The 24,152-nt window shown below is 49.4% G+C and overlaps 2 protein-coding genes across 3 annotated transcripts in view; one reads left to right on the forward strand and one right to left on the reverse strand.

The window, feature by feature from the left end:
• The first annotated feature begins 5,221 nt into the window (after nucleotides 1-5,221).
• On the forward strand, nucleotides 5,222-16,352 carry PLA2G3 (phospholipase A2 group III). The gene is made up of 7 exons (XM_087703741.1): nucleotides 5,222-5,730; nucleotides 9,964-10,096; nucleotides 11,673-11,807; nucleotides 13,045-13,484; nucleotides 13,886-14,015; nucleotides 15,232-15,366; nucleotides 15,837-16,352. Exons 1-7 carry the CDS (start codon nucleotides 5,229-5,231, stop codon nucleotides 16,021-16,023), a joined length of 1,662 nt encoding a protein of 553 aa, XP_087559867.1. The 5' UTR covers nucleotides 5,222-5,228; the 3' UTR covers nucleotides 16,024-16,352.
• Nucleotides 16,353-17,105: 753 nt separating this feature from the next.
• INPP5J (inositol polyphosphate-5-phosphatase J) overlaps nucleotides 17,106-24,152 on the reverse strand; it is a 57,215-nt gene continuing 50,168 nt past the window's right edge. For both annotated transcript variants that reach the window (XM_087705558.1, XM_087705559.1), the window contains 4 exons: nucleotides 23,650-23,787; nucleotides 23,153-23,230; nucleotides 21,751-21,855; nucleotides 17,106-18,401 (listed from right to left, as the gene is read on the reverse strand). In XM_087705558.1, the coding sequence (XP_087561684.1) occupies nucleotides 17,754-18,401; nucleotides 21,751-21,855; nucleotides 23,153-23,230; nucleotides 23,650-23,787 (969 nt within the window). In that variant the 3' untranslated portion in view covers nucleotides 17,106-17,753. The remainder of the gene's footprint in view (nucleotides 18,402-21,750; nucleotides 21,856-23,152; nucleotides 23,231-23,649; nucleotides 23,788-24,152) is intronic.

Raw genomic sequence — 24,152 nt, forward strand, 5'->3', positions numbered from 1 at the left:
AGGAGAAGAAGAAGGAGGAGGAGGAGGAAGAAGATGAAGAAGAAGGAAGAAGGAGAAGGAAGGAAGAAAGAAAGAAAGAAAGAAAAAAAGAAAGAAAGAGAAGCATTGACTTCCAACTCTCTCTGTCGCAGTAAAACAAGGCATTAAACATCAAATCACAGGTTTTCGCTTTTTCATGATCATCTGAACAAGCCGTTTCCGTAAAGATCTATCCATCTACTCGGTAAAACCCAAAATTGAAGCTTTATTATTTTCCACATCGAGCACCGAGTTCAGAAGCTGCCTGAAGTCCCTTTTCTGAGAAACTTGAGTTTTCATGCTTCCCAGTTATTGCTTTTTATCGCTTTCCTGTTTTCTTGGGAACCGCCCTGGGTACTTGAGAGCAAAACTAACAAGAGGAGGTAAAATCAAAAAATCAAATTATTATTATTTTTATTTCTGCAACCTGGCAAATGATGTGGAGAGATATCATTGCGGTTAATAATTGCATGCCTTTGGAAAGTACCCAGCGTAACATCTTAAAGCGATGAGCAGCTTAAATTAAGTACAGCATATTTATGGATCAGCGTGTGCTTCTGTGGGATTACGATAAGCCGAGATAGAGAAACAGGCATATTTGCAAGCATCAAAGAGCTGAGAAATCAGACATCTCACTAAGTCTTGAAACGCAGTAAAGTGTTTGACCAACATTTCCTCCAGTTTTGGTCACTAGGTAAAGATAAAGGTTCCCCTCGCACCTATGTGCTAGTCGTTCCCGACTCTAGGGGGCATCTCCGTTTCAAAGCCGAAGAGCCAGCGCTGTCCGAAGACGTCTCCGTGGTTGTGTGGCCGGCATGACTCAACGCCGAAGGCGCACGGAACGCTGTTCCCTTCCCACCAAAGGTGGTTCCTGTTTTTCTACTTGCATTTTTTACCTGCTTTCGAACTGCTCGGTTGGCAGAAGCTGGGACAAGTCACGGGAGCTCACTCCGTTACGCGGCACTGGGGATTCGAACCGCCAAACTGCCGACCTTTCTGATTGACAAGCTCAGCGTCCTAGCCACTGAGCCTCTCTTGGTCACTACCAGTAATGGACGAGAAATAATGGATGGGAATTAATCAAGGAGAGAAGCAAACTGGAATTGAAGAGAAATTTCCTAACAGTGAGGAAAATTAACCAGAGGAACTACTTGCCTCCAGAAGTTGTGAATGCCCCCAACACTGGAAGTCTTTTAGAAGAGGTTGGATAGCCATTTGTCTGAAACGGGATAGGGTTTCCTGCCTAGGCAGGGGGTTGGACTAGAAGACCTCCAAGGTCCCTTCCAGCTCTATTGTGATTGATTGATTGATTTTTTTTTTTGCTACTCCTTCTCACCTCCCTGGCCCTCGATCTAATTTTCGTTGCGGGCTTGTTGCGACAGTGATGGCAAGCCGCATCTAAATCAGGGTTTACGATGGGTTTGCAAAAGAGCAAAGACAGAACCTCGGTTGCGTCAGCAGAAATATAATACCTCGTTCCCACGCTGCCCTATTTCTCCATTCTACTTGTCAAGCTGCCTCCTTTCAGATGGATTCAAAGAAATGGGGACGCCTGGAAGATCCCATCAAGGCGGTACAATTCATTCTAAGAAGAGAGTTGGAAGGGGCTGGAAATCCCTGGGGAGCAGGGGAGGGGCCTCCAGAGAGGTCGAAAAAGTCACGGAAGCGGACACGTGAATTCCTCCCAGCTGTGAAAAGAGAGTGGGCCTAAACAGGTCGATTTTGACTTACAGCAAGCACTGAGGCCAGATTTCCGTTGTTAAGCGAGACATTTGTGAGCGAAATGTTGCCCCCTTTCGCTGTCAACTTCTAAAGGGTTTCCATGCCTATCATCAAGTTGACATTGAAGGGAGGAGAATTCCAGACATATCTTCGATCAGGGTCGGATCTCAGATTTCTAGAGCAGGCCGAGTGAGGTGCGAAAGTTCACAGCCTGCTGCAGCACCTCGTTGGTGGATGTGATTCATGACACAGACTGAGGGGAGGGGAGACACAGGGGTAAAGCTCAAGGCGGCATTAAACGGAAATCAGATTTGGCTCCGCAGGAGAAGAAAATGCCAAAATGTTGCTCCTAATAAAACGACCGGGTTTCTTTTGAACTTTGTCTCGAGGCTCGTAAATTAATTAGGGCCTCTTCTGGAAACTTCACACTTGCCTCCGTTGATAAGTGAATCTGGCTTCCCCATTGATTTTGCTTGCGAGACGGTTGCAAAAGGGATTCGCGTGAAATTGGGACACGACAACAGTCACAAATGTTCTGTTCTTTTAAAAAAATGTTATTAATTTTCTATTAATTACGTTTCTTCCTGTTTAATAAACATCATTTCGCCTGGGTATTTAATTCGCTTAGCAATACAGATTCCATTCTTACTTTCCTCTCCTTTTTTCCAACCACTGGTAAAATAGATTCCATGTTTGATAATAATCTACATCTTCTTTTCTCTTTAATTTTCAATGTCAATCTATCCATTTCTGCACCATCTAGCATCTTCCTGACTAGCTCTTCATCTTGCAATATATCTTCATTTTTCCAGTATTGTGCAAATATAATCCTCACTGCTGTTAAGACGTGTAATATTAAGTGCATACTTGTCAATTTTTTTTCCCTGATATCACCCCTAATAAATAAAAACAGTTCAAGTTTAAAATCTACAGGTTTCCCCTATTATCTTTTCTGTGTATTTTTTTTAGCACAAGTCCACCACATAAAATGTGCCCGTCTTTTGATTTACATTTCCAACATTTGCCAGATCGGAGGTCTCCAGCAGGGATGGGTTCCTGCCAGTTCTAACCTTTTCTATAGAAGAGGTTCCACAAATCTACAGTGCCGTTTAGAACCGGTTCCAGCTCCCTCCCCCAGCCCGTCCGCACATCATCAAGGTGAAGAGCGAGAGGAGGAATTCTGGGAGTTGAAGTCCACAAGTCTTAAAGCTGTCAATTTTGAACACCCCTGGGGTTTTTTTTTCCTAAAGGGTGAGGGGCGCAATGGTCTTGTAACGTGACAGCTTTAAGACTTGCACACTTCAATGCCAGAGTTCCTGAACCAACATGACTGGAGGAGGAATTCTGGGAGTTGAAGTCCACAAGTCTTAAAGCTGTCAACTTTGAACACCCCTGGGTTTTTTTTCTCTAAAGGGTGAGGGGTGCAAGTGTCTTGTAACTTGACAGCTTTAAGACTTGTGTGCTTCAAATGCCAGAGTTTCTGAGCCAACATTTTGGTTGCTAAGCAAGAGCGTTGTTAAGTGAGTTTCACCACATTTTACAAGTTGGCCACTCTCACCTGGTCAAATGGCTGGCAAACCACTCCCACCTGGTCACATGGCCGGCAAGCCACTCCCACAAAGCAGGCCATACCTACAGAAGAGGTTCTAAAAAATTTTGAAACCCAACACTGGTCTGCAACACACCAAAGAACCATTTGGACCTCTTTCCCACAGAAAAACACACACACACACACTGGGAGCCACAAAACCCTGATTATTTCCTGAGCAGCCACAGAACTAGCATATGTAGTTGAATTAAACAATCTGTTTTCTTCTGAAATTTTTCTTTTCTTGGATTTACCCATGGTTGGCCTACTGGGGGGGTGGGGATCAAAAAGCTCCATAAATCGCCTTAATCACACATTAACTCATATTTTGAGCAACAGGGAGCCGCAGCAGAGGAATGAAGGAGCCACATGCAGCTCCGGAGCTGCAGGTGGCTGACTCCTGTGCTAGACCTATTTTTAAACATTTTAGCTAACCTATCAGGTGGTGAATGGCATCTATGAAACCTTTGATGCATAAATGTCCTTTATGAGAAGTGGCCATTGTTAAATCCAGAGTTCCTTTCCCATAAATTTTGCCAGAATGTTCTGTTTTGTTCTGTCCTATTCTGTACTTGGTCTAGCAGAGTTCCAATTCGTGGAGAAAGGGATTCCCACATTGACCTAATCATCAGACGGCTCTTAGCCAATCAGCAGGCTCCCTCTCGCCTCCTCCCCTCCCCAACACGCCTGGCCAGGGGTTGCCTCAAAGGCGGATCCTTTCTCAGACGTCCCATCGGGTGATGGGTGAGTCATGCCAGCCTTTGGGAGGGGCAGGAAGTGGGAGACGGCACCTGAAGGAAGAGAAGCAGGCACTGTGCTGCTATATAGTTACCATGTATACATAAATGTTAGAAGTCAAAAGATTCTGATTACGTATACCTAAATATTATTATTATTATTATTGTTATTAGTACTGTGTATAAAGTACATCAACCCAGGAAATACACTGTTCACTAAGCACTTATGGATAGATAAAGAAAAGAGTTTAAATAAAATTGTAAAGGAAAGGAAAAAGAAAAGAGAAAAGAGAAAGAAAGAAAAAAAAAAGAGAAAAGGAAAGGAAGGGAAAAGGAAAAAGAAAGAAAAGAAAAAAGGAAGAAAAAGGAAAAAAGAAAAAAGAGAAAAGAAAAGAGAAAAGAAAAGAAAAAAGAAAGGAAAGGAAAAGGAAAAAAGAAAAGAGAAAAGAGAAAGAAACAAAAAGAGAAAAGGAAAGGAAAGGAAAAGAAACGAAAAGAGAAAAGAAAAGAGAAAAGAAAAGAGAAAAGAAAAGAGAAAAGAAAAGAGAAAAGAAAAATAAGAAACAAAAAAAGGAAAGGAAAGGAAAAGGAAAAAGAAAGAAAAGAGAAAAGAAAAGAAAAGAAAAGAAAAAAGAAAAGAAAAGAAAAAAGAAAAAAGAAAAAAGAAAAAAGAAAAGAAAAAAGAAAAGAAAAAAGAAAAAAGAAAAGAAAAAAGAAAAGAAAAAGAAAAGAAAAAAGAAAAGAAAAAAGAAAAGAAAAAGAAATAAACAAAAAGAAAAAAAGGAAAGGAAAAGGAAAAAGAAAGAAAAGAAAAGAGGAAAGAAAAAGTCCAGCTACTTTTTAAAAAAAGCACCTCGGGGTCTCCTTTCCCTCTTCCTCGCCAAGAGAGAGCCCAAGGCAGAGAGAGACCCTCCCTCCCACTCACCCAGCCAGCCCAGCCACCACCGTCGAGGCTGAGCGGCTAGGTAAAAAGTCCCGGGGCTGAATGGAAGCGTGGGAACCCGAGGGGGCGTGGCTCGGCGGGTGGTGTTGCCGGCGCCGTCCAATCCCAGGGCCGCCCGGCGGACGAGCCCACCCCCCCGGTGTTTTCCCTTTTAAAAAAAAGAGCCGCCTCGCCGCGCGCTTTCCCCATTCATTCGTTGCTCCGCCGGGGCGCGCTGGGTATGGCTTCCTTTGCGCGCTTGGCGCTGCTGGCGCTGGGCTTGGCGCTGCCTTGCGCCACCGGCTCCTGGACCGAGGCCAACACGGCCTGCGCCACCCGGGCCACCGGCGGCCGCTCCCGGCTCCTGAGCTTCCTCTGGCTGCGCCCCGACGGCTCCCCCGCCGCGGTTCTGGTGCAGAGCCTGTGGGATTTGCGCAGCGGGCGGCTGCTGGAGTGCGCCCTGCGGACGGAGCCCGCCTTGACCCGCCGCTATCTGGAGCTCTGCGTCCCCGGGGGGCTCCGCCACCCCTTGGTCCGCACCCCCTGGGACCCGCGGCTGCGGAGAGAGCTGGAAGCCTTGGATGCGCGCAAGGAAACGTGCAAGGGAGCCTCCCCGGCCAGCCGCCCAGCTGAAGCGGGGGAGTCGGCAGGGCAAGCGCGGGCGCGGAGTCGGCGAGGATGGACGGTGCCCGGGACACTTTGGTGTGGAGCCGGGCACACGGCTGAGAAGCCCTCGGAGCTGGGTAAGGCGAAGAGGTCGGGCCGGGAAGCGTCGCTGGGTTGGAAGTCCCAAGGGAAGGAAACCGCCTCCCACCCACTTCGGGCCAAATTGCCCCAGGGTCCCCAGTTCTCTGTGCCAGAGAGAGAGGGGGGGGAGGGAAGGGGGAGAGAGAGAGAGAGGAGAGAGAGAGAGAAGAGAGAGAGGAGAGAGAGAGAGAGAAGAGAGAGAGGGGGGAGGGAGAGAGAAGAGAGAGAGAGAAGAAAGGACAGAGAGAGGAGAGAGAGAGAGAAGAGAGGAGAGAGCGAGAGAGAAGAGAGAGAAAGAGGGAGGGAGAGAGAGAGAAGAGAGGAGAGAGAGAGAGAGAGGAGAAAGAGAGAGAGAGAAAGAGAGAAAGAAAGAAAGAAACTTGGGTTTGCTGAAATACCATAAACTGAGATTTGAAGGAGACATCTATAAAAACAGAAAAAAGAAAGGGGGAGAGGAGGAGAGAACGAGAGGAAGAGGACGGAAGGAAGAAAGATGGAAGGAGAGGAGGATGGAAGGGAGAGAAAGAGAAGGAAAGGGGGTAGGAAGGGGAAGAGGAAGAGTAGGAGTAGGAGAAAAATAAGGGAAGAAGGAAGGGGAAGGAGAGGAGGAAGGAAGGAAGAAAGAGAAGGAGAGAGGGTAGGAAGGGGAAGAGAGGAGTAGGGGGGAGGTAAGGGAAGAAGGAAGGGGAAGGAGAGGAGGAAGGAAGGAAGGAAGTAGAGAAGGGAGGGAGGGAAAAAGGAAGGAAAGAAGAGGAAGGTGGAAGAGAGAACAAGAAGGAGAGAGGGTAGGGAGGTGAAGAGTAGGAGTAGGGGAGAGGCAAGGGAAGAAGGGGAAGGAGAGAAGGAAGGAAGTAGAGAAGGGAGGGAGAGAGAAAAGAAAGGGAAAAGACAGTCCGAAGGGATGGTAAATAAAGCAACCCAAATTGTATATTTATAACCTATTAAACGGAATAACAAGTGTATAAGAACGACTAATGCAAAGAAGGATAACAACTATGTGAAGGTATATTTACAATGGTATGTAAGGGAATAAAAAAAAACTTTTCATAAAAATGAATTATCTGGGAGCTTTTGCTGGCTCTCTTTGCACACCCACATGCAGGGAAATAAACCCCCAGGCGAGACGCGTGTGAGACTTGAGTCAGCAGGCGCTCGGTGGAACTCCTTGCCACTAGAACGAGGTGCTGCAGTGGGAGAAGCCGGAGGTGGTTTCGGGAAGCGATTTTGCTTAAAGAGAAAGCTCCGTTTCCCTTCCAGATGGGGGGTTTCCCTGAGATTGCCAGGCGGGGCTGAAGATGCAGGACGTCCAGTTCTGATCAGAAGCTTCCAGAAGCTTCTTGGATGGACGTGGGGGGTCAGGTGTCAGGCACTCCCGCTGAATCAATAAGCCAACATTCTAGAAACCAGTTTTGTTTGTTTTGAATTTATTTGCAAATAACTCCAAAGTGGCAAACAAAACTCTTCGCTATTTTCCCGAGAACAACGAATCTGTCAGGTAGGCTGGCCTGAGGGAGAGCGATGGGCTTAAAGTCCACCATTGCTCATGGTGGGATTAGAACTCCTACCAGCCTGGTTCCTTAGCCACTATACCCAACTGCCTGGCCTCTGTCCCTGGAGAAGAACCTGTCAATCAATGAATCAGAATAGAGCTGGAAGGAACCTTGGAGGTCTTCTAGTCCAGCCCCCTGCTCAAGCAGGAGACCCTTAAGTCAATCAGAATAGAGCTGGAAGGGACCTCAGAGGTCTTCTAGTCTTCTAGTCCAGCCCCCTGCTCAAGCAGGAGGCCCTCAAGTCAATGAGAATAGAAGTGGAAGGAACCCGGGAGGTCTTCTAGTCCATCCCCCTGCTCAAGCAGGAGACCCCCCAAGTCAATCAGAATAGAGCTGGAAGGGACCTCAGAGGTCTTCTAGTCCAGCCCCCTGCTCAAGCAGGAGACCCCCAAGTCAATCAGAATAGAGCTGGAAGGGACCTCAGAGGTCTTCTAGTCCAGCCCCCTGCTCAAGCAGGAGACCCTTAAGTCAATCAGAATAGAGGTGGAAGGGACCTGGGAGGTCTTCTAGTCCAGCCCCTGCTCAAGCAGGAGACCCTTAAGTCAATCAGAATAGAGCTGGAAGGGACCTCAGAGGTCTTCTAGTCCAGCCCCCTGCTCAAGCAGGAGACCCTCAAGTCAATCAGAATAGAGCTGGAAGGGACCTCGGAGGTCTTCTAGTCCAGCCCCTGCTCAAGCAGGAGACCCTCAAGTCAATGAGAATAGAGCTGGAAGGGACCTCGGAGGTCTTCTAGTCCAGCCCCCTCCTCAAGCAGGAGACCCTCAAGTCAATCAGAATAGAGCTGGAAGGGACCTTGGAGGTCTTCTAGTCCAGCCCCCTGCTCAAGCAGGAGACCCCCAAGTCAATCAGAATAGAGCTGGAAGGGACCTCGGAGGTCTTCTAGTCCAGCCCCCTCCTCAAGCAGGAGACCCTATGCCATTTCATATAAGTGACTGTCTAGACTCTTCTTAAAAAACCTCCTACACCTTCTAGTAGCAACCTGTTCCACCGGTTAAGGAAGGTTCTCCATGATTCCAAGTTGCTTCTCTCCTTTGAATAATTTCCGTCCGTCGTTTCTTGTCCTGCGTTCTGGTGCTTTGGAAAATCAGTGGACCCCCCCACCCCACCCCGCTTCTTTGTGGCAGCCCCTGAAATCTTGGAATATTGCTAACATGCCCCCCCCCAGTCCTCCTCTTCCCTAGACTCCCCAAACCCCAAATCCCGCAACCTTTCTTCATATGTTTTGGTCTCCAGTCCCTCAATCATCTTAGCTGCCTTTCTCTCTATTTTTTTTTTCTTTTTAAAATCTCAACCTCTTTTTTTGGCAACGGGGCGACCAAACCTGGATGCCGTATTCCAGGTGTGGCCTTACCCCCCCTTGGGCATCTCTTTGTGGCTTATCTCGGTTCGTTTGTCTGGAGGTCCAGCCGCTGAAGGCTCCCATCCGTGAAGCCGAACCCTGCGTGGGGTCTCCTGCCTGAGAGCAGTGGGGGGGTGGGGGGGCTGGACTAGAAGACCTCCGAGGTCCCCTTCCCACTCTTGTTGTTCTGTTTATTTTTTTAATCTTCGGTTGTACATTTCGCACGGGATGGCAGATTCTGAGCTCTGCCAGGGCTTCGCTTGATCTCCAAGTGGGCAAAACAACGTATGAAATCCTGTTACGGCGGTGGCAAACCTTTTCAGCATCAAGTGCGCAAATTGTGTGTGTGTGTGTGCTTGTGTGTTTGTGTGTGTGTGTGCCAGAAACCCGAAGACCAGCTGGTCAGCAAATGCATGCCTGGATTTGGCCATTTTTCTGGCTGTTTGTGGGCCATTTTCCGGCTGGTTTTAGGCCCGTTTTTTGGCCCAGAAACTCCCCAAAAACGGCTTGAAAATAGCCTGGAAAAAAGTCTGATATTTGGTTGTTCTTCGGTCCGTTTTCAGGCCCTTTTCGGATGTCTTTGGCTGCCAAGACCAGCTGGCCAGCATGCGTGCCCACAGAGAGAGCTCTGCCTTAGGTTCTCCATTACAGCCCTATCTTGTGGCCCAGCGGGAGCCGTTGGAGCTGCCACCAGACTCCGACAGCAAGGGGCCCTCGGAGTCAGCTCTGGAGAATGTGGAGGACCCTGGACAGGGTTCCCACTCCGAGCAGGGCGCAGAGAGGCTGGTTGGCCACCAGGTGGCGCCTGAGCCTTGGACCAGTGGGGAGGAGACAAGGGAGAGTGATCCGGACGCCAGGAGTGAGTTGTTCCTGGATGCACGCCATCGAAGAGCTACTAGGCGTCAGGAACAATTACGCGATTACAGGAGGTGATTGTACTCAGCTGGTGGTCATTAGGCTCCTCTCCAGACTATAAAAAGGCTACTTGTGCACACTTCCCTCTTTGCAGAAGTCAACGCAGGATTGAATGTCGGAGGACGTTACTGTTAACCTGGCAGGCTGGATTGCTGCCAAGCCTTATCTGTGTTTATTGCTACCTGAGTTTGTCTGAGTTGCTGCCAAGGGCCTTATCTGTTTGTTCTGTTTGGCTTTCAGCCACCGAGGTTTTGGTGTCTTGCTATTAAAGGACATTCCAGTTAAGCTTGTCTCGGCATTCATTACTGGATGGAGGAGGGGGTCAGAACAGCCCTATATATAATATATTATAATATATAATATATCCTGTTATTCTCCAGCCTTGAAATTCCCCCTGGCCCATTTTTCCTTCTTTTTTTTTGCAGGGGTTTTCCAGGGCCCAGATGTTTGTTGCCGTGAGCACGACAAGTGCGACGCCCACATCACAGCTCTGGGGTTCAAGTACGGCATTCGCAACTACCGTCTCCACACCATTTCTCACTGCAGCTGCGACAACAGGTGAGTGGAGGGGCCTGCAGCGTTCGGGATTTGATCTGTAACCTTGTCCAACCTGTCCCCTTTCCCAATCTGTTGAACTCACAATGCCACCGTTGTCCCCCAAAACTGTTTTTTTCCCCAAGAGGCAACTGGATCTTTCTTGGTTTATCTTTGAAGAGGTTTCGCTTCTCCTCCAAGAAGCTTCTTCAGCTCTGACCGGATGGTGGGGAAATGGAAGGATTTATACTCCTTGCAGACAGCTGGTCATTTGCATCCTTTGAGAAGGTCATTGAGGCCACTTGGAGGTTTTATCTGTGTCCTCAGGGATCACCGGAGTGGAGCAAATGGGTGTGGAGCCTTCTTGAACTGTTGTGTTGTAGACTGGAGATCAATGAGGTCTTATCCCTCCCCCTCTGTTGAGGGAGGGACGTTCAATTTGGACATAGGTGGCCCTCTTGCAAACCAGCTGGTGGCCTCAATGGCTCTCTAAAAGGATGCAAATGACCAGCTTTGTTTGCAAGGAGTATAAATCCTTTCATTCTCCACCATCCGGTCAGAGTTGAAGAAGCTCCTTGGAGGAGAAGCGAAACCTCTTCAAAGAAAAACCAGAAGTCCAGTTGATTCTTCATGAAGAGCTGAAGAAGCTCCTTGGAGGAGAAGAGAAACCTCTTCAAAGAAAAACTAGAAGTCCAGTTGGTTCTTCATGAAGAGCTGAAGAAGCTCCTTGGAGGAGAAGAGAAACCTCTTCAAAGAAAAACTAGAAGTCCAGTTGATTCTTCATGAAGAGCTGAAGAAGCTTCTTGGATGAGAAGCGAAACTTCTTCAAAGAAAAAATAAGTAAGTCCCGTTGCTTCTTCATGAAGAGCTGAAGAAGCTCCTTGGAGGAGAAGAGAAACCTCTTCAAAGAAAAACTAGAAGTCCAGTTGGTTCTTCATGAAGAGCTGAAGAAGCTCCTTGGAGGAGAAGAGAAACCTCTTCAAAGAAAAACTAGAAGTCCAGTTGATTCTTCATGAAGAGCTGAAGAAGCTCCTTGGAGGAGAAGCGAAACCTCTTCAAAGAAAAACTAGAAGTCCAGTTGGTTCTTCATGAAGAGCTGAAGAAGCTCCTTGGAGGAGAAGAGAAACCTCTTCAAAGAAAAACTAGAAGTCCAGTTGGTTCTTCATGAAGAGCTGAAGAAGCTCCTTGGAGGAGAAGAGAAACCTCTTCAAAGAAAAACTAGAAGTCCAGTTGGTTCTTCATGAAGAGCTGAAGAAGCTCCTTGGAGGAGAAGAGAAACCTCTTCAAAGAAAAACTAGAAGTCCAGTTGATTCTTCATGAAGAGCTGAAGAAGCTTCTTGGAGGAGAAGCGAAACCTCTTCAAAGAAAAACCAGAAAGTCCAGTTGCCTCTTGAGAAAAAAAAGCACTTTTGGGACAACAGTGATCTGGATGATGGAGAATCTCTAGTCTCCCACATTCCCATCCCCCTCTTGCATTGTTGAGTCCTGCTGGTGGGGGATGCTGGGAGGTGTAGTCCTTCCAAAGCACACAGAGACTGGCAGGTGGGGAAATGCCAGGAACCGCCAGACGAAACGCCCTTCTTCCTCTGCCTCTCCACAGGTTCAGGGATTGCCTGAAGAACCTCAATGATACCATCTCCAACTTCATCGGGACCAGTTTCTTCAACCTGCTGGAAATCCCATGCTTCCACTTGAAAGAGAGTGAGGACTGTCTTGAGTGGCACTGGTGGGGCGGGTGAGTAAGCCAGCCGGGTGAGGAAATATCCCGAGAAACGAGAGTCCTTGATTTACGCCCTCTGTGGGACCCAACCGTTACGTTGCCAAGCGAGATTCAAAACCAAATTCGGCTCAAAAAGAGATTATCTCGAACGTGAATTGTTGTTTTTCCTTCTATTTTGTCTTCCTTTTTTCTTCTCCTTTTCTGCTTAATTAAAGAATCACCCCAATTAAAAGGGGTACACAAGGGGAAAAAAAAGGATCGCGGTGGCTCAGGGGCTAAGACGCTGAGCTTGTCGATCAGAAAGGTCGGCAGTTTGGCGGTTTGAATCCCCAGCACCGCGTAACGGAGTGAGGTCCCAGCTTCTGCCAACCTAGCAGTTCGAAAGCACGTAAAAAATGCAAGTAGAAAAATAGGAACCACCTTTGGTGGGAAGGGAACAGCGTTCCGTGCGCCTTCAGCATTGAGTCATGCCGGCCACATGACCACGGAGACGTCTTCGGACAGCGCTGGCTCTTCGGCTTTGAAACGGAGATGAGCACCGCCCCCTAGAGTCAGGAACGACTGGCACATATGTGCGAGGGGAACTTTTACCTTTACCTTTAAACAGTTAATATAAGTTCACTTGGTATTCTAAGAAGCTTGACCTGCTGTGATTGTGGGAGTCCTTGCCCATACAAGTTAGGTGCGTCTTGCTGTCTCTACGTATTGGGTTTCGTTTCCAAAAAATCAATGTAACTACTATTTTCCAACCTTCATGAGATCTGGAAGCAGGGACTTTTCAATCCCAAAATTTCCCAGCAGCCATGACCCTTGGTAAGAATTTTGGGAGCCCGTCTATTTCCGCGAGTTGGAGAATGCTCCTGTAAATCTATCCAGATTCTTCTAGATTTATTCTTTCGGCCTACCCATTTGTCTGTGAATGACAATCTCCCGCCTTCTCCACCTCCTGCGGGCCATACATTTCAGCTTAGCTGATTTGTTTGTTTTTCTCCCAGGGAGGCTTTAGGCCAAAAACGCCTTTTCAAGACCTGTTAAGTCTTGCTGAAAGGACAGTGGAGCTGGGCTTGCACAACACACCATTTGCAACACACAATATGCTTGCGAGTCTTGCGGAAAAATCTGCCTCTGAGATTAATTTTGGGCTCGGCGTGCCGCACCAAAGCGGGACTGAATTGCATAACCTAGGTTAAAGGTATGGTGGAAATGCAAAGACTGAGCAAAGCGCCTGTTTTTTTTTCCTCTCCTGGGCTAGGTGTAAGAAGTACGGCATGATGCCCCTGGCTCACTTGGTGGAGCCGAGCCCGTATCAGCCCATCGAGATCCCCGAGGCCACCACATTTCCTCTCCAGCCGAGACGGCATCGCAAACCCGGCTCGAAAGGCAGAAAAACGCGGAGAAAGAAGGTGAAGAAACCGAGCACCGAGACGCAGGATACCGTCATCCCACTCGGCTCGATCTCCAAGACGAATGAAGCCACTCACCTCCCGGGAAGAAGCTCCGCGGGTGAGGAGACAACTGCCCTTCAAACAACGTTGAACCCTGGTCCCATCAAGAGGGAGGGCGAGATTCTCACCGCGCGTCACCCGGTCGTCCTTACTGTGGAAGAAGCCTTCTCCAACGAGACGTGGCAGGGAGAAAGGCCCGTCTCTGGCCCTTCTGCAGGACACAGCCAGGTCTCCAAGCCAAGACCAGGTGAGGCCAGCAGGAGCCCGAATGTCCCTTCTTGGGGCCATTTAAATGTGGGAGGATTTATGAAGGAGCAGGTAAAATATTAGGGACGCAGTGGCTCAGTGGCTAAGATGCTGAGCTTATCAATCAGAAAGGTCGGCAGTTGGGCAGTTCGAATCCCTAGTGCCGTCTAACGGAGGGAGCTCCCGTGAGTTGTCCCAGCTTCTGCCCACCTAGCAGTTCGACAGGACGTAAAAAATGCAAGTAGAAAAATAGGAACCACCTTTGGTGGGAAGGGAACAGCGTTCCGTGTGCCTTCGGGAGTTCAGTCATGCCGGCCACACGACCACGGAGACGTCTTCGGACAGCGCTGGCTCTTCGGCTTTGATTCCCCAACTGAACTGGGCCCATTTTTGTCTCTCCAGGCCTGTCGCGGAGATGCCGCTGCTACCAACGGCTGGACCACTGCCCCTTCCAGATCGGCCCCAACGAGTTTAAGTACCAGCTCCACAATTCAGATGATCGCACTCTTTACCACTGTAACTGCACCCGCCGGTAAGCATTGTCCGTCCATCCCCTCCACCCTTCTAGAAGTTGTGGGTGCTCTTATCACTGGAGGTTTCTAAGAAGAGACTGGACAGCCCTTTGTCTGGAATGGTGTAAGGTCTCCTGCTTGAGCAGGGGGTTGGACTAGATGACCTCAGAGGTCCCTTCCAACTCTGTTATTCTAAAATGTTATAGGCAGGGTCTCCTGGCTGAGCAGGGGGTTGGACTAGATGACCTCCGAGGTCCCTTCCAACTCTGTTATTCTAAAATGTTATAGGTAGGGTCTCCTGGCTGAGCAGGGGGTTGGACTAGATGACCTCCGAGGTCCCTTCCAACTCCTGTTATTCTAAAATGTTATAGGTAGGGTCTCCTGGCTGAGCAGAGGGTTGGACTAAATGACCTCCAAGGTACCTTCCAACTCTGTTATTCTAAAATGTTACAGGTAGGGTCTCCTGGCTGAGCAGGGGGTTGGACTAGATGACCTCTGAGGTCCCTTCCAACTCTGTTATTCTAAAATGTTATAGGTAGGGTCTCCTGGCTGAGCAGGGGGTTGGACTAGATGACCTCCGAGGTCCCTTCCAACTGTGTTATTCTAAAATGTTATAGGTAGGGTCTCCTGGCTGAGCAGGGGGTTGGACTAGATGACCTCCGAGGTCCCTTCCAACTCTGTTATTCCAAAATGTTATAGGTAGGGTCTCCTGGCTGAGCAGGGGGTTGGACTAGATGACCTCCAAAGTCCCTTCCAACTCCTGTTATTTCGAGGAGCAACAGGTCCATTTCGATTTAAAGACCTGCATGAGAAGTGAATCCCAACCCCCCTCTTTCCCCCCACCCCAAAAGCGTCAGGCTGCCATTTGCCTGCCCCCGCGCCCCCCTGCACGGAAAATGGGGACGCTGGTTTGAACATCTGACACTTCGTCCCAAATTCCCACCGATGAAGTGGGCTTGTTGGAATACCGGCTGTGAGTTTCCCAGCTCCGTTTGAAGCGCCGTGTGCCACGCCAACATGGGAGTTGTAGTCCTGATTATTTATAAGGGGAGTGGGGGGAGGAAGGGTGACCCCAGTCTAGGGGGAGGTTGGTAGGGGGGTCTTTTGGATCTGGATTTTTTTCTCAGCCTGCAATGCTTTGAGTGAATCGGCTAGATTGTGGCTTTCTGTTTAGCTTCTCCCCCACCCCCAAGACTTAATGCGACTTTCATTCCTTCCCACCCACCCCCCCCACAGGTTGGCCCGGTTCCTGCGCAGGAGGAAGAGCCCCAATGAGGTGGAGGAGCAGGTCCTGTCCCACTACATCGCCCCTTCCTGTTTCGTCCTGGAGAACCTCCCAGGCTGTAGGATGGGAGGGGAAAGCTGGCCCAAGTAAGTGGGAGGGAGGGAGGGAGGCGGGGAGTCTCCCTCCCACCATGTGCTATATTCCCTTACTCCTTCCTTGCAACCGGTACGTAGGACGAGAAGTATCCCATCCTATCCTCCATGGTAGCCAAAGATCAGGAGGAGGTAAAGCTTGGAGTCAGAGGTGGGATTCAGCCGGTTCGGTCCGGTTCGGGAAAACCAGATTTTAATTTTAATACGGTTCGCCGAACCGGTAGTTGCAAGGACTGGATAACCCGCCCCGCCCCACCCCTCCCCTCTAGGAGTCTCCATGCAGCCCATTTTGGTAAGTGTAGGGCGTGCACGGATGCTCCGGGAGGGTGAAAAATGGGTCTGCTCTAGCTGCTCTCTTTTTTGCGGGGGGACAGAGGGGAGACCCATCCAACTGCCAACTCTTCCTTCCTGCTCGGCCCACAAGGAAGGCCGCTCCAACCTTTCTCTCTCTCTCCCTCCTGCAGCTGCATTGGCATCGGCAAAGCCATCCTGGCCCCGGCTCGCCACCTGACCAACCGGCTGATGGGCAAGCGAGCGAGGGGCTCTCTCAAAGTGAAGCGTCAGGAAGGGGCATCCCTGGAGGGACCCGCCCGGCTGTTTGACAAGTGTGTGCGGCTGGTGCGAGCCGCCCTCCAGCCGGCGCCCCGTTGAGCGAGGGCAGCCTTGACCATGGCACACAGGCGCGGGCGAGAGGGCCGAGCCCAGGAAGTGGACACAATGAAACCGAGCCATTCTCCCTCCCCCCGCGTGCGTTTGTGCGTTCCCAGTTTTTTTGAGCCGGAAGCAAATGCCCAGTGTGGACTTGAATGAGAAGCGGGCATCTGTGGCACAATGCCAGCTGGCCATCTCCTGCTGCAAAGGAATTGGCCACAGCAGACTCTCAAAACTCTTCGGAGGTGGCTGATGGTACTGAGCCCCCAGAAAATGGACAGCGAGAGGTGAAGCCACAGCCGGAGCTGATGCCCAGGTGACGCTCCTCACCTCTCAAAACGGGCGGCCTGACCAAGACTCCTCTTGCTGTGACGGGCAGGGGGGTCTTCTGCCCCACCTCCCCACCCATGCGCTCCTTGCAAGGAAGGCACCTGTAATTTATTTGGGGGGTGGTGTCGGAATGGGGGTATGAACAATGTCGTGAATAACATGTTTTCTAAACGTGGCTTGAGGTCTTCTTGGTTTGGGGTGGAGGAAGGAAGGAAGGAAACCCAGAAAGAGGGGGAGGAGGAGGAGGGCCCTCCCCTCTTCTCCGCCGCCCAACCAGAGGTGGGTTCCTACCAGTTTGGACCGGTTCGGCTGAGTAGGTAGTAACTCGGCCGGCCACGCACACGAACTGGTTCTATCAACGGGACCCTAGGCACTGCCGTCCTGTTTTTTACTTCTGCACGTCAATAGCAATAGCAATAGCAGTAGACTTATATACCGCTTCATAGGCCTTTCAGGCCTCTCTAAGCGGTTTACAGAGAGTCAGCATATTGCCCCCAACAATCTGGGTCCTCATTTTACCCACCTCGGAAGGATGGAAGGCTGAGTCAACCCTGAGCCGGTGAGATTTGAACCGCTGACCTGCTGATCTAGCAGTAGCCTGCAGTGCTGCATTTAACCACTGCGCCACCTTGGCTCTTGGCACACACCCGCCTGAAACGCATCTCTGAGCAAACCAGCAGCAAAAGAAGCTGGAACCCACCCCTGTGCACAACGGCCCCTGCTGCGGAGAGGGCAGACGCAACCTCCTGGAGCATTTGTAAGGTGATTTATTGGGGTGTAAGAGAGAGAGGTAGGACAGATTGTCTCGACTCTGAACTCATCCCGGAGAAGGTCCCCAATCTGGAGAGAGAGACCAGCCCTCCCAGTTCCCTCCCCTCCCGCCTCCCCCGGCCAGAGTTCTACATTCCACGTCTTCAACCTTGGCTTGAAATTCCCCCACCCCCGGGCATGGCTGCCTGGGATTCTGCTGGGGTTCTCTATCACCATGAGCCTGGCTGGGCCCTCGGCACTTACAACACGGAGGCCTCTAGAAATGGCCGCCTCCTTTCCTCCTCGTTGTGCTCCTTGCACTTCCGTCCTCCGGCTGGTCCTCCCTGTGAGGGGCCAAAACAGTGTTTAGGGGGAATCCAGTTTGGGGGTGCTGATCTCGGTGTTTGGTGGGAGGAAGAGCTGTCCCCGAGGAGGACGAGGGGGTGGGGAGCAACACGAGTGGGACGGGCCGTTGGTCGGGCTCCGGTGCAGACACGGGGCAATTGTGAAGCTGATGGGATGGGGTGGCACCACGGCAGCTCCGTGTCTGGGTCTGTGCCCCATTTGGGCAAGGCAGGCCAAGAGAGGAGTGGGCAAAGGGCATCGTCACACACGCTACACAGGATGACTGCCTGGTGGGATCCGCCGCCTTAATGTCTGGTATCGCAGCTGTGGTTATTGTGGGGTGTCCCCTCTTGCGGGGACATACTAAAGAGGGCTGCAAGTCCCGCCGTAGGGCTGGTAGGGCTCATCCTTCGTCCGGGCAGACTCGGGTCAGCGCTGTCGCGTCGTGGGCCCATAACTCGGTCCACCGTCTCCAAGCGCACAGCGGGCATCAAACCCAGATTCCGCGGATCGGCCCGAGACAGTGGAGTCTCCTCGAAGCGCCAGCTTGTCCGGGCCTGGGATGTGTTGGAAGAGGAGGAGGAGGAGGAGGAAGAAGAGGAGGAGGAGGAGGCCTCGGCATTCTGCACCATCTCCCGCGACTTGGAACGGTGCCGCGGGCTGTCCTTGGAAAACTGGATGCTGGGAATGTCTGCCTTCAGAATGGTGCTGTGGCGGCGTCCCTGGGGCGAGGGGCTGCGGCTGGCCCCCTGGTCGCGGCTGGAGGATCGCAAGAGCAGGCCCTGGAACTTGGCCAGGCTGGGGCTGCGGCTACGGTGACGGTGCATCTTGCCGGGGCTGGGGCTGCGGGATTTGGGGCCGAGGAGCACCAGCGTGCTGTCGTCGTCCTCTTCGGAGGTGCTGTTGGTGCTGTCCGTGGCACTGCTGACTTGCTCCGGGGTGGGCAGGGAAATCTAGGCCAGAAAAATTGAGGGGAGGGGAGAAGCGAAGTCAGTTTCCCTCAAATCACAAGCACTGTTCATACACGCGCTCTACATGGGGCTGCCCCTGAAGAGTGTTCGAAGACTGCAGTTGGTCCAGAATGCAGCCGCGTGAGCGATACTGGGTCTACCTAGATACACCCACGTTACATCTATCCTCCGCAAGCTGCACTGGCTCCCCATTGGTCTCTGGACACGCTTCAAGGTGCTAGTCGTTACTTTTAAAGCCCTACATGGTATAGGACCTGGCTACCTGAGAGACCGCCTCCTGCCATTTACCTCCCAAAGACCAATAAGCTCACACAGATTGGGCCTCCTCCGGGTGCCGTCAACCAGTCAACGTCGGTTGGCGGCTCCCCGGGGAGGACCTCTGTAGCTGCTCCGGCCCCTTTGGAACGATCTTCCCGTAGAGATCCAGACCCTTACTACTCTTCCGGCCTTCCGTAAAGCTACCAAGACCTGGCTGTTCCGGCAGGCCTGGGACTGTTGATTAGTATCCAACCCCATGCTAACAGTATGCATGGTGTGAAAATTTAATAATTGTATTCTTATTTTAATTTTTATATATGTTTTTTGTCTCGTTGTGAGCCGCCCAGAGTCCCAAGGGAATGGGCGGCATACAAATGTCAATAAACTCGAAACATCACCCTGGACACCCTGAACACTTGCTCTGTTCACCACAACACACCAATGACTCCTTTGGATGATGCCTGAATCACCTCCAACATGCAAAGACAACTGTTGAGTTACACTGACTATCTACCACCCAACCCCGGTGTAGTCCTTTGTGCAAACACAAATACACAAAGTTGCACCCCACTCACTACAGTCAACTTGCCATGACCAACTCACCACGTTCGCTGTAGGAATAATATTGATATCAAACAAATAGTGGAATAGAATAATTAAAGGTAAAGGCACCCCTCGCACATCTGTGCTAGTCGTTCCCGACTCTAGGGGGCGTTGCTCATCTCCGTTTGAAGCCGAAGAGCCAGCGCTGTCCGAAGACACCTCCGTGGTCATGGGGCCAGCATGACTCAACGCCGAAGGCGCACGGAACGCTGTTCCCTTCCCACCAAAGGTGGTTCCTATTTTTCTACTTGCATTTTTTACCTGCTTTCGAACTGCTAGGTTGGCAGAAGCCGGGACAAGTCACGGGAGCTCCCTCCGTTAGCCGGTGCTAGGGATTCGAACCGCCAAACCTGCCAACATTTCTGATGGACAAGCTCAGCGTCTTAGCCCACTGAGCCAAAGGGATACCAAAAGAAGGGGCAAAATGAATGGGGATGACGAAAATGAAATGAATGGTTTAATTCTTTTTCAAGAATTAAATTGAATGGTTGAATTGTCCTGGGGGTGACAGTGGCAAGTTGGCTGTGGGAGGGTCCCATTCCGTCCCAGACAAGGGTCTCTGGTCAGAAGCACGGACGCCCCTTTGTTGCTGCTACAGTTGCAACTACTGCAATTATCTGAGGTCTCGTACGCTTGCTGTGTAGATCAGAACCGGATTTCAAATGATATTAAATTATATTTGGGTTGGCGGAAATACCATCCCAAGGAAGCATAAACTGAGTTTTGAAATATACACCAACAATAATAGAAAAAGAAAGGGAGAGAGAGGGAGAGAAAAGGAAGTCGGGGGAAAGAAGACAGAGGTAAGGGGAGGAGGATGGAAGGGAGAGGAAGAGAAGGAGAGAGGGTAGGGAGGGGAAGAGGGAGAGTAGGAGTAGGAGAAAGGGAAGGGAAGAAGGAAGGGGAAGGAGAGGAGGAAGGAAGGAAGTAGAGATGGGAGGGAAAAAGGAAAGGGAAAGGAGAGGAAGAATGGAAGGGGGAGAAAGAGAAGGAGAGAGGGTAGGAAGGGGAAGAGGAAGAGTAGGAGTAGGAGAAAGGGAAGGGAAGAAGAAAGGGGAAGAAGAAAGAGGTAAAGAGAGGAGGATGGAAGGGGGAGAAAGAGAAGGAGAGCGGGTAGGAAGGGAAATAGAGGAGTAGGAGAAAGGTAAGGGAAGAAGGAAGGGAAAGAGAGGAGGATGGAAGGGAGAGAAAGAAAAGGAGAGAGGGTAGGAAGGGAAATAGAGGAGTAGGAGAAAGGTAAGGGAAGAAGGAAGGGGAAGGAGAGGAGGATGGAAGGGAGAGGAAGAGAAGGAGAGAGGGGTAGGAAGGGGGAGAGGGAGAGTAGGAGTAGGAGAAAGGGAAGGAAGAAGGAAGGGGAAGGAGAGGAGGAAGGAAGGAAGTAGAGACGGGAGGGAGAAAGGAAAGGGAAAGGAGAGGAAGATGGAAGGGAGAGAAAGAGAAAGAGAGAAGGTCGGAAGGGGAAGGAAGAGTAGGAGTAGGAGAAAGGGAAGGGAAGAAGGAAGGGGAAGAAGAGGAAGGAAGGAAGTAGAGAAGGGAGGGAAAGAAGAAAGGTAAGGAGAGGAGGATGGAAGGGGGAGAAAGAGAAGGAGAGAGGGTAGGAAGGGGAAGAGTAGGAGTAGGAGAAAGGGAAGGGAAGAAGGGAAGGGGAAGGGAGAGGAGGAAAGAAGAAAGTAGAGAAGGGAGGGAGGGAAAAAAAGAAAGGGAAAGGAGAGGAGGATGGAAGGGAGAGAAAGAGAAGGAGAAGAGGGGAAGGGGAAGAGGAGAGTAGGAGTGGGAGAAAGGTTATGAAGAAGAAGAGGAAGGAGAGGAGAAGGAAGGAAGAGAGGAGGGAGGGAAAAAGGAAAGGGAAGGAGAGGAGGATGGAGGGAAGGAGAGGAGAGAAGGAGAGGGTAGGAAGGGGAAGAGTAGGAGTAGGGGAGAGGTAAAGGAAGAAGGAAGGGGAAGGAGAGGAGGAAGGAAGGAAGTAGAGAAGGAGGGGGGGAGAAAAGAAAGGGAAAACAAGGAGGTGATACAAAAAGGAGGAAGGGATGGTAAATAAAGCAAAAAATAATGTACATTATAACTAATTAAATGAAATAATAAATGAATAAGAATGACAAATGTAAAGAAGAACAACAATCATGGGAATGTGTACTTAAAATGGTATGGAAGGGAATAAAAAAATAAAATAATTCTTTGGAAAAAAAGAATTGGATTTCCAAAGGAAGGAAAGTAATAGAAAGGGAAATAAGATCCAGTTTCTGGACCTCTGAACTATGGTCTCGAATTAGGACCAAATTGGGACTGCAGTTTTGGTCGCAAGTCATTGCCAATCTTAAGGAAACCCGCAACAGAGGTCGCAAATCGTTGTTCTTGTGTCTAGGGGACTCCACAACTGGTCATAAATGTGAGCCGGTTGCCAAGCACCAGAAATGCAGTCCTCAAGATGGTCATTCCAGGTAAATAGGTGTCCTGCCCTTCAGATGCTCACCTGGAAGGGATCCGTCACCCCCACTATGCAGCTGGAGTTGTGGCTGTAGTAGCCGAGGATGTAATCCCCCTTCCCTTTAGGCAGGGACTCCTCGGGGAAGGTCAGCTGGAGGAGGAGGAGAGACAAAGAGAGGGGCAGATGGAAGTCCAGCTGAAGAGGATCCACAAACCCACCAACCATTCATTCTAATAATCCTAATTCATATTCCTAATTCTCATTCATCCCAATTCTTATTCTATTCCATTCCATATTTTCCATTCTATTCTATTCTGGTCATTCTAATTCTTATTCTAATTTCATTCCATTCTGATTCCAATTCCATTCTAATTCTATTCTATTCCACTCCTATTCCATTCCATTCCACTCCATTCTATTCTATTCATTTTCTATTCTATTCTATTCATTCTAATTCTTATTCTAATTTCATTCCATTATGATTCCAATTCTAATTATAATGTATTCTATTCTATTCTATTCATTTCTATTCTATTCATTCCATTCTGATTCCAATTCCATTCCAATTCTAATTCTATTCTATTCTATTCCATTCCTATTCCATTCCACTCCACTCTATTCTATTCATTTTCTATTCTATTCATTCTAATTCTTATTCTAATTTCATTCCATTATGATTCCAATTATAATTATAATGTATTCTATTCTATTCTATTCCTATTCTATTCATTTTCTATTCTATTCATTCCATTCTGATTCCAATTCCATTCCAATTCTAATTCTATTCTATTCCATTCCTATTCCATTACATTTCACTCCACTCTATTCTATTCATTCTAATTCTTATTCTATTTTATTCCATTCCTATTCCATTCCATTCTATTCATTCTAATTCTCATTGTAATTCCATTCCTATTCCATTTAATTCTAATTCCATTCCAATTCTTATTCCTATTCCTATTCCTATTTTCTTATTCTAATTCTAATTCTAATTCCATTCCATTCTATTCATTTTAATTCTCGTAATTCCATTCCTATTCCATTTAATTCTAATTCCATTCCATTCCAATTCTTATTCCTATTCCTATTCCTATTTTCTTATTCTAATTCTAATTCCATTCCAATTCCTATTCTATTCTATTCCATTCTATTTTATTCTTATTCCATTCCATTCCATCTTCTATTAATTCCTATCCCATCTTCCCTCTGGTCATTTCATTCTCATAAGGCCAACTCCGGGAGGTTGGACAGAAGCAAGACGAGAGGGGCTTGGTCCCCTCCAGACCTGCGTTTCAATCCCCAATGACATTGCTCACCGGGAGAGGATATGTCTCCATGGCGCAAATATAACTACTGCGCCAGCCCTTCGCCTCGAATGCTGCCTTTTCCAGAGACCAAACTTTTGGCCTGGCAGAGGGGAATGTCCATTTCCTCCTGTTATACTTACCTGGTACAGGTGGCTCTCCGTATCTTCCTGCTTGGCCCATACATAGGCTACGTAGTCCTTGCAATGTCGGAAACCCACCTAAGGGAGGCAGAAATCACCAGAGGTCTCCAGAGTGCCCCCTTGTGCCCGCCGAGATACCCAGATCGTTCTGTTTTTATCTGCCCACCGCTGGGAAGAGTTCACACTGCCCTTTAAGGGACGTCATCCAGTGGTGGGTTTTGGGAGGTACGGCCTGGTACGACAGTACTGGTAGTAGCCCGGAGCAGCAGCCACCATACTGGTACGGTGGCTTGTTTGGCCCACCCACTCGCAACCGTTCTGTAGCTGTTTATAACATGACGGGTCAATTGTGCACGCACACCTGCACGACCACCGCCGAGCAGCTGGGTGTCACATGCCTGACTAGGACGCCCGGCCCCGTACGCAGCGTACCGGTGGCAACGGGATACGGAACCCACCACTGACGTCAACCATCCCGCCCAACCCATCCTTCTCACCCGATAGACGGCGATCCAATCCCAGGAACTGCGGTGGAAAGCTGACGATGTCCTATAGTGGACCACAGCTTGCTCCGGCTTAGTCCACTCATCGGCAACTTGCAGCTCCACCAGCGGCACATCGGCACGGGAACCAAACTGCCAGGAGAGTTAGAATCAAGATTGATCATCATTCATCGTTAAGCTCCCTCATTGTGCATATCCTCTCTCTCTCTCTCTCTCCTGCTGGTTTGTATTTTAAATAACGTATTGTTTGAAGTTTTTTTAATTAAAAAGTTTTTTTTTAATTAGAGAAACCTTAAAAACATTGGACGCGGTGCAACACTTCTGGCATAAACGTTTCCATATAGCGATTAGATCTTACAACAATGACATTTTGTATCCATTACATAGTCAGTCAGATTACCTGTCCGTTGATCCTTTCTTTTATATAATTATTAACCATACAAATATGTTGTGGCCCAGCAGGAGCCGTTGGAGCTGCCACCAGACTCCGACAGCGA

Source organism: Thamnophis sirtalis, unplaced genomic scaffold, assembly GCF_051295495.1.
Source record: "Thamnophis sirtalis isolate CommonGarterSnake01/CBP01778 unplaced genomic scaffold, rThaSir2_p1.2 scaffold_2, whole genome shotgun sequence".
In the NCBI taxonomy this organism is placed as follows: Eukaryota; Metazoa; Chordata; class Lepidosauria; order Squamata; family Natricidae; genus Thamnophis; species Thamnophis sirtalis.

What these genes read in the sequence shown, in the direction of transcription:
- PLA2G3 (XM_087703741.1), top strand. Translation starts at nt 5,229, where the DNA reads ATGGCTTCCTTTGCGCGCTTGGCGCTGCTGGCGCTGGGCTTGGCGCTG. An exon ending in TGAGAAGCCCTCGGAGCTGG is followed by an intron (nt 5,731 to 9,963) that starts GTAAGGCGAAGA and finishes TTTTTTTTGCAG; the next exon opens with GGGTTTTCCAGGGCCCAGAT. An exon ending in GAGTGGCACTGGTGGGGCGG is followed by an intron (nt 11,808 to 13,044) that starts GTGAGTAAGCCA and finishes CTCCTGGGCTAG; the next exon opens with GTGTAAGAAGTACGGCATGA.